Source organism: Amphiura filiformis, chromosome 2, assembly GCF_039555335.1.
Source record: "Amphiura filiformis chromosome 2, Afil_fr2py, whole genome shotgun sequence".
Taxonomy (NCBI): domain Eukaryota; kingdom Metazoa; phylum Echinodermata; class Ophiuroidea; order Amphilepidida; family Amphiuridae; genus Amphiura; species Amphiura filiformis.
The window spans coordinates 85,033,916-85,044,037 of record NC_092629.1 but is presented as its reverse complement, the minus strand read 5'-3'; the positions used below and the strand labels follow the sequence as shown (position 1 = coordinate 85,044,037).

Sequence of the window (10,122 nt, the reverse complement as noted above, 5' to 3'; positions counted from 1 at the left end):
GGTACCTTTTATTGCAATATCACACATTTTATAACAAGAAAATTATATTATATACAACTACATATATTTTGGGATATGTTGGAAAATGTCCACATTTTTCAACAAAAATTAAATTTGAAACTTTGTAACAAAATCTATATGATACAAATAACTATTAAATTAATTGTAAATCATTAATTGAATAACTAATAATAGGTTATGGGTAAGTTCATCCAAGATTTCGACTTCTTGGAACACAATCCTTTTTGAACTTTGAAATTGCATTTAAATTATTAAATTATAATTAAATTATAATGTAAATATATAAATTTGCATAAATTTGCATAAATTAAAAAAAAATGCATTTATCCACTTGTTTGTCTTATAAATATACATGGAACAATGACAATTCACAGAATGCATAATTGGACGGATTTGTTGTGAATATCAGAAAATATGGCAGTATCATTTGGACGGCAATTCTTTGGTTAAAAAGGAGAATACTTTCATAGATAATGGAAAGTGGTCTAAAAAATCTGAGAAGGCACATTACATTACAAACACTTCAAGGTGATTGTGAACAACTTTGTTTGAATACAAAAAAAACACCTGGTTTATTTTATAAGCTTATCGTCATTGGCAGGAAAAACGTATGTACTTGTAGCCCTTCAACATGTTTAAAACAAAAGAGGTTACATAGGTTTTGTTTAAACATGTTCAGGGGCCAATGACAGGTTTTTCTGCCCAAGAAAAAAAAAACATTTACTTGTGGCCCTTGAATATGATTAAAACAAAACTGCCAAGAAGTTGTATACAAGGTTTTGCTTAAACATGTTCAGGGGCCAATGACACAGGAGGTTTTTCCTGCCAGTTTACGTGGTTTTCAAGCAGCAAATTTGGTTTCCTTTACCACTGCAATTTTACACTAAAAGCCAAGTAATTTGCCAGACTTCTTACAGGACAGAAGAAGAAAGCAAATCTTTTCAGCGTAAAATCGCAGCTGAGCACCGAAAACCTGCAAAGCGCACACTAACCATACAAGTATAAACCTTAAATACCTGCAATAATCTTATATCTGTTAAGATACACACATTTTAATTATTTTATTTTCAAGATAAATACATCTTATATCTTATCTTTAAAAAGCGAATAAATATTTACAAACGATAATCAACTCTACTATTGACAATAAATTTTCAATGGACGGAATCGCTGTACACATAATGGTCCATAAAATTAAAGCAAAAACATTATATACAATAGTACCAAATCTGCTTTGGCTTAAACTTCATATCGTAATACTTTCTTTCATTCTAATTTGGTCTGGAATGGGAACTATCCTTCCATTTATAAATAATCTGCTATCATGTTTCTAAAAGACTCATTTAAGTCATTTTACTCAATTTAGTGTCATTATTTTTCTAAATAAATTTCCAATGTATTACTATCAAATTCTACATTTTTTACTTATCATAACCACTTAATGCTTAAAAATTTCACTATTTTGAATGTCAAAATATTAAAATTATACAACAGCAGTGTCCTATTAGCTCCAAAATACCACTCCTAATCTTAATTAGTGTTCAAAAATTTCTACATCTATTTTATGATGCACATTTCAGATAAGCAATACATACACTAATGTCCCTATTAACCCAGCATGACAACTTGGATTCCATATTCTGCTCCTAGTCTTGGGTACCACAAAACTCCACAATATTTACAAATAAGTACCTTTCAAGAAATCCAATCAGTACCTCAATTATGGGTCCAAGGATCCCACACCTGCTATTGACAAAATGGTACTTTTCAACGAGGCCATGTAAGACTACACTAATAGCCCACAAAGACAAGAATCTCTACTAAAATATATATCCAATAATTAAATTTCTATTTACAATGTGATCCCTTTCAAATAATATGTCCATGCTACGTTAGCAGCGCCACCAGCTGAACGCGGACATGACACAATTAGTTTCCCCATCTTCGGTGCCTTGGTTCCGTCATGGTTCCCTTCATAACTCACAATGATATTATGTAGTTTCTTGCCTCTAATACTATCTCCAGACTTGCAGCTAAACGCTGGGTTGTCGATCTGGAACGTGAACGCTGTGGTATGTGGAAACACATTCCTGAACGGAATAGAGCATGTTGCATTCGCTTTGACCACATAGGGTCCTTGCGGTTTGGGTGGAATGCATGTTCCGAATAGAGGGACGGAGTATTCACCACCTACTGAGGAGGCGATGGTGAGTGTTGCGCGAGTTTCTCCTAAACGAGATGGTTCGTAGGTGATATCCACGCCGACTTCAGATCCGCCGCTGGAGCTTGGAGCAGCAGTGATAGATTTGTCACAATGGAAGTCTGTGCTGTAAATATAATTTGAAAAAAAAAGAGGAAAATACCATCAGTATTTACAGTCTGGTGCATGAAGATTACTTTGGGGTTTACTGCTATTCCAGCTTCCAAGGGTTCATTATTCGCCAGCGGAGTGTTACGTGTAATCCGATTATCACCATGCCAACTGGATCACGCTTGAGTTCTGCACCACGATCGAAATGATCGCAACACAAAGTCTATGGCATGTACTACCAATTCCAAAAGGTGCCATGATCCAGTTACCAGGGAGTTACGTAACCACTTCGCTGGCGAATTGCACAGAATCATTTTTCCCAAAGAACCAAACATCCAGGGAAGCAAATCATTATGCTATTCCTGTTAAAATCCTTATAAATCTCCCACACAGGGCGTGTGAATTTCAAATGGAGTTACTTGAATGGGCTACTCTATTTGAAATCTACACCCCCTGTGTGAGAGATTAAGGTTATGTCTTCCATATGAATTTCAACTGGAATATATCCACTAGAGGACTTTTTCTATGGCATTGGTGATGTATAAAATATTGGATGGCAATCAGCCAATAAACTATAGTTTGATCAGCTTGTAATCGACAGACCTTGTAACATCGCGTATTAATAGCCATACATTTTATTTCCAGAATTGTCTGGTGACAACTCGCAAGCATCACAAATTATTAATTGAAGTCCTATATTTATGTGTACTTTCTTTAACACACAAATTGTAGACCAGACATGTCAACTATATCACTCTTAAAAGGGCATTTCGTGATCCACAGCCTCATCCCCCCCACTTTTCTCAAAAAAAGTTGAGATTTTTATATCACTGGAAACCTCTGGCTACATAATGGTTATGTACAAAATATTTCTTGCAGATACATTCGTTTAGCAAAGATATCGTGAAATTTGAATTTCGTTCTGGTGCACCAGAACGAAATTACAACGCATTGTCTATGGAGCAGTGTAATACACATACTTATGCATAACTCGCGAACGCAAAATTAGAATCAATTGAAATTTTGGGAATAGGTTTTTTTCGTGGATATCTAATGAAAAATGACATAAATAGAGGATGCTAGGATCACGAAATACTCCTTTAATGCAGGTCTACTTTTCGGGTAGTTGTAAAAGCCTAATAATTCCGGCCGATTATGAGCTGATCAAACTGTATCTAGAACTTATGAGTGATATAAACTCATAGGTGATACTTGGTTCACTGCACTCACCTTGCAAGTATACTCAGTCTTAATCTTGCCAAAATTCAAGAACTTTGTACTCTGTTGATGAGATCCACCCAAGGAAGCCCTGAAGTAGACAGCTTTCTCTGGCCCAGCAGCAGTGGCAGTCAAAGCCAGGTCATAGGAGTACAATCCTAGCTCGTTGCTGGTCAGAGTCAGTTTGCCGTTGATGGAACCCACTTTGAGAGGGAGATACTCAATGCTTATAGCACCCTGCAAACAAGAGAAAGGATAAGGGTGTGTTCAGTTTATGCATGATGTGGAGGGGAAGGAAAAGAGACACACAGACGGACAGATCTCAAGGGATAATATACAGAAAGAAAAATATGCTGATTATCAAGAGAGAAAGGGACACTTTGAGAAAGAGAGAGAGAGAATGATTGAGCAAAAGTAAGAGGGAGGAAAAGAAAGAAAAGATAATTGAAAGAGATGGAGACAGAAAGACCAAGAGACTTACATTAATAAGAGGAAAAGGAACAGAAAAAGGGAAGGAAAAACAATTGAGAGAGATGGAAGAGAAAACAAACATATTGAAAAGGGAGACAAAGACTAATAACAGTCATATGACCATCTTATATGCCTTAATTATTGCTGTTATTTATAATATCAATAGTGAATGATAAATTTGAAACAGACAGACAGAAAGACAAATAGAGAGAGAAAAAAATTGAGACAGAGACGCATCTTAATAAAAAGCAATCAGTATGTATGTTGAAAGCTTTAATATCAAAATAATGAGCATATTTTACTTACGAAATTAGGAAATTTTGATGGCCAGACCGATAAATATACATACCTCTGATTGTGGTGGTACTGCCACTTGTGGCGGAAGCATGATGTCACCTACAGAGCAATTGGTTGTGAACGTCACCGGTAAACTCAATGGATTATCCACGGTGATAAGATGCGAGGTGCTGAGACGCACCGGTGTGGCCATCTCAATGGTGCCTATCACACCGGGGGCGGTGCTCTTAAATGTGACGTAGTAGAACTGGAATTCTCCGGTGGTCTCGTTGCGGAACACAACCTAGAGGTGAAATTTAGACTTTTAATATTTGTTCTACTAGATTTCAAGAATATGTAATACCTATTTGTCAACACAACATCAAGCACTGCTGTGACGTAATTCATATTTAAAAAAAATTACCCACAACTGTAACCAGAAAGTATGATGTCCTATAAAAAATTCTTTATTAGGCAGGAGTATAAAGTCAAACAGCCATGATATGCTTGTAAAAAAATGTCTGTCAAAGTATAAAGTACAAAATATCGGTCAACTCAAAGTTGATCTTTCAGGCTGGAATTTTCAACATTTCATGGGCAGTTAAGGGGGGAGGGGCAGCTTCTAACAAAAGCACTTTTGTTTATAGGATGTCATCGAACCTTTGGTTTGTTTCCTAAAGTACCATGCGACATAAATGTCGTTGGTAGATGGTAAAACTACTGAAAACAACAAATGAATTGCGTAGACTATATGTATGAGTGATTTAAACAATTCTAATAAGTCACATAGCTCAAAACCATTTACAATTGAGATATTTCTGGATCTACCAGTGTACAATCTCTGTCACTAACCTTGGCAGCAAATGAAGCTTCTTTATGACAGAAGAAATGCAGCTTGTATTCTCTTTTGCTGAGCCCTGGTACATCAATATAATCCAGTCCTTTCATGGTTGTGGCAGAGTCTAGTTTGTCTGGTTTAATCATCTCAATGATAACTTTAAACCTGGGGATGTTAAGTGAAAATAATAATAACAATTATGTTATAAAAATTTTTTAAATTAAAAAAAAACATGTTATCTACTCTTCTGCAACTTCCTCTGTCAGTTGTCAGTACATTACGCATGGAGTGCATGATTGGAGTGGTGCTATGTAAAGTCAATTTTTAACACTTCCATGGTCTGCGTACTCGCTGATGATTATTGATTGCGTAGAAGAGGCAAAGTTGATGTGCAGATGACCAACAGGTCAAACATCCTGTTGTCATGACCGTTGATCAGCCAATCAGTGTTGATACCTTATCACTTGTGCGTTCACGCTCGTGTACATGTGTACGCTCGACACACAGCACAGACCACGGAAGTATAAAATAAACATTAATTTACACTGTAATCCTACAATCAAGAGAAAAAATAGTTGGCACTCTTGACATTCTTTTTTCAAAAGAACACTGTATCACAACCCGGCATCCAAGATATGCATGTACACCTCTTTATTATGCCAAACTCCCCCAATCAATCAATCAATGTTGGGGGGGGGATTGCATGTCTGATCCCCACAAACATGTAGCTTTGCTCTAAAAATGCCACGCTCAATGAGCTTCAATGAGAAGGGGGAACATAATTTTCCCAGATAGTTTGTCAAAGATGGGGAAGATTCTAATTACGCATGATAACCTAATCCGTAGAAGGGCAATTTGTCTGCCGCGTAAATGCACTGATTCGAATCTGCCACAGCGAAATCCGACATAGTGTTACTCTCAGGCAAGAGGCAAGACAGACTATAAAGTATTATTCAGATTTCCTTTTACAAATTAACCATCGTGTATATGTGCGCGACGTCAAGTGTGTGCATTGGACCATGTGCAAAATAATACGCGCTGGACGGCAAGCAGTACGCTTAATTTGTAAAAGGAAATCTGAATAATAGTTTAGTGGAACAGGATGGACTGCACCTGTCATTTCATAGGAACCCATCCAGGGAGGCGCTGTCAACAACCTGCTCTGTGAGAGAGAATTCTAGAGATAGATATCATTTGGGAAGGAGGATTGCTGGCATAGGAGTGTCCTGGTAAATGGTACAAGGAATTTCTGCAAATGGCTATATACAGCATGACTCAAGGGCTCAATTTCCTCGAGCTGAAACTCATAAGGTGAGTATCAAGTGAAAATCAACTAATTGTCGTAGCTTAACACATCCAGAATGGGTACAATTTTGAGAGAATTAATTCTGAATTTAAGAGAATCATTGCGAGTATTGCCTAATTTGAAGCTGTGATTGCTAGTGTTGGATTTAAATTGGCATACGTGTATTACATTGGCTGTGTATTTTTGTTTTACAAGATCTGTGGTCATACTGCATGAATGCACGAGTGCTACCTTACTTACCGTTGAGGTCGTTTGAGCCAGTTGGAGACACTCATCATTTCTGTATACTGTGTCTTACTAGGTACATCTCTAGTGATACTACCCATCATGAGAGTTATCAGACTTACCGTTGAGGCCTCTTGAGCCAGTTGGAGACACTCATCATTTCTGTATACTGCGTCTTACTAGGTACATCTCTAGTGATACTACCCATCATGAGAGAGTTATCAGACTTACCGCTGAGGCCTTTTGAGCCAGTTGGAGAAACTCATCATTTCTGTATACTGCGTCTTACTAGGTACATCTCTAGTGATACTACCCATCATGAGAGTTATCAGACTTACCGTTGAGGCCTTTTGAGCCAGTTGGAGACACTCATCATTTCTGTATACTGTGTCTTACTAGGTACATCTCTAGTGATACTACCCATCATGAGAGTTATCAGACTTACCGTTGAGGCCTTTTGAGCCAGTTAGAGACACTCATCATTTCTGTATATTGCGTCTTACTAGGTACATCTCTAGTGATACTACCCATCATGAGAGTTATCAGACTTACCGTTGAGGCCTCTTGAGCCAGTTGGAGACACTCATCATTTCTGTATACTGCGTCTTACTAGGTACATCTCTAGTGATACTACCCATCATGAGAGTTATCAGACTTACCGTTGAGGCCTCTTGAGCCAGTTAGAGACACTCATCATTTCTGTATACTGCGTCTTACTAGGTACATCTCTAGTGATACTACCCATCATGAGAGTTATCAGACTTACCGTTGAGGCCTTTTGAGCCAGTTAGAGACACTCATCATTTCTGTATACTGCGTCTTACTAGGTACATCTCTAGTGATACTACCCATCATGAGAGTTATCAGACTTACCGTTGAGGCCTCTTGAGCCAGTTGGAGACACTCATCATTTCTGTATACTGCGTCTTACTTGGTACATCTCTAGTGATACTACCCATCATGAGAGTTATCAGACTTACCGTTGAGGCCTTTTGAGCCAGTTAGAGACACTCATCATTTCTGTATACTGCGTCTTACTTGGTACATCTCTAGTGATACTACCCATCATGAGAGTTATCAGACTTACCGTTGAGGCCTCTTGAGCCAGTTGGAGACACTCATCATTTCTGTATACTGCGTCTTACTAGGTACATCTCTAGTGATACTACCCATCATGAGAGTTATCAGACTTACCGTTGAGGCCTCTTGAGCCAGTTGGAGACACCCATCATTTCTGTATACTGCGTCTTACTAGGTACATCTCTAGTGATACTACCCATCATGAGAGTTATCAGACTTACCGTTGAGGCCTCTTGAGCCAGTTGGAGACACTCATCATTTCTGTATACTGTGTCTTACTAGGTACATCTCTAGTGATACTACCCATCATGAGAGTTATCAGACTTACCGTTGAGGCCTCTTGAGCCAGTTGGAGACACTCATCATTTCTGTATACTGTGTCTTACTAGGTACATCTCTAGTGATACTACCCATCATGAGAGTTATCAGACTTACCGTTGAGGCCTCTTGAGCCAGTTGGAGACACTCATCATTTCTGTATACTGTGTCTTACTAGGTACATCTCTAGTGATACTACCCATCATGAGAGTTATCAGACTTACCGTTGAGGCCTCTTGAGCCAGTTGGAGACACTCATCATTTCTGTATACTGCGTCTTACTAGGTACATCTCTAGTGATACTACCCATCATGAGAGTTATCAGACTTACCGTTGAGGCCTTTTGAGCCAGTTGGAGACACTCATCATTTCTGTATACTGTGTCTTACTAGGTACATCTCTAGTGATACTACCCATCATGAGAGTTATCAGACTTACCGTTGAGGCCTCTTGAGCCAGTTGGAGACACTCATCATTTCTGTATACTGTGTCTTACTAGGTACATCTCTAGTGATACTACCCATCATGAGAGTTATCAGACTTACCGTTGAGGCCTCTTGAGCCAGTTGGAGACACTCATCATTTCTGTATACTGCGTCTTACTAGGTACATCTCTAGTGATACTACCAGCTGCTTTGGGTGCCTCTGCCACTCCTGTTAAGTTGTATAACAGACCTGTGCCATCTGGCAGTGCAAAGAAAACAGTTCCCTGTAGACAAAACACATTATGTTAATTAAAAAATCATTAAAAATTTAGTACATAGGTCAAACTATACATTTATGGAATCCTTATGACATTGATATGGTTTTCAACACAATGAGGAAATCTGAAATTTGACCGTGTGGTTCAATTGCTATCATGTATTTTTGTATAACCTATGATGTCAACAACCTACGGTAGCAGTGCAGCAGTTAACACAAAGTACATTATATTAATTAAAAAATCATTAAAAATTTAGTACATCCTAGATAGGTCAAACTATACATTTATGGAATCCTTATGACATTGATATGGTTTTCAACACAATGAGAAAATTTGAAATTTGAGCGTGTGGTTCAATTGCTATCATGTATTTTTGTATAACCTATGATGTCAACAACCTACGGTAGCAGTGCAGCTTTGCCCCCCCCCCCCCTCCCCCACCCCCGTACTAAACCTCCCATTTGAGGGGGTCAGGTTAATTCGCTATTAGGTTAAACCTTAAGTAAATTAAGCAAAATCAAGTTTTTGTACCAAATCTCAATAACATCATCTTGTCCCATAATCAGGGACAAGCGATTTCATGTGAACTTTCTTTCCGCGCAATTCACATAGCAATTTAGGGATACATGATTTGCACTGAAAAACAAAGTTCCGCGCAATTCCGCGCAATTTGCTATTTTTTCCGCGCAAATCGCCTATCCCTGCCCATAATATATAATAAGAACCACTGAACCAGTAATAGATTTGCTTGTACTCAATTGCATTTTTCATGCTGAGTCCAAATATGGTCATGACAATTTACAATTCTGAACTTTTTTGCATTAAAAAAAATTGAAACTTGTCGTCTGCAGTGAACACCCACGTGGAGAGAGTTAAGACATATAATTTTATATCCCCACCTTATGTCCCGCCGCCCTTTTCCCTGTCCCTCCTTCCTCCTCCGCACAGCACTGTATACTTTAACATGCAGCTCAGTAGGCACTCGCACAGCCTGTGTAATTTCTGCCTCGGCACCATTCACCAGCCCACCCGCCTCATGATGGGAGTCCTCTACTTTGATATGACTTAGTCTACCATGATTAGAGCCCCCAGCTTTGATAGGACTTAGTCTACCATGCTGATTCAATGCCATTGGTACAGTCAAGGCATTATCCTCTTCCCCAACATTATTCTCAATCTCCCCAGTTAAGGTATCCCCCACCTCCACATGACCATTCCCAGTCCCCACATTGTGTGGCTCCCCCATGGGGAAGGTACTACATGTACTATGACTTCCCTCCTTGAGTGGGGTTAGCTTATGTGGCCCCCGAGCCCGGGGTGCATTTTGCCTGGGTTGGTGAATACTCCTGGTGCTA

The 10,122-nt window shown here is 38.7% G+C and overlaps 1 protein-coding gene across 1 annotated transcript in view; it reads right to left on the bottom strand.

Annotated features, from left to right (window-relative positions):
- Positions 1-319: 319 nt before the first annotated feature.
- Positions 320-10,122, bottom strand: part of LOC140144203 (hydrocephalus-inducing protein homolog) — a 189,746-nt gene continuing 179,943 nt past the window's right edge. Inside the window, 5 exon segments of the mRNA XM_072166023.1 lie at positions 320-2,353; positions 3,563-3,787; positions 4,371-4,601; positions 5,150-5,300; positions 8,610-8,773. Of these exon segments, the coding sequence (XP_072022124.1) occupies positions 1,874-2,353; positions 3,563-3,787; positions 4,371-4,601; positions 5,150-5,300; positions 8,610-8,773 (1,251 nt within the window). The 3' untranslated portion in view covers positions 320-1,873.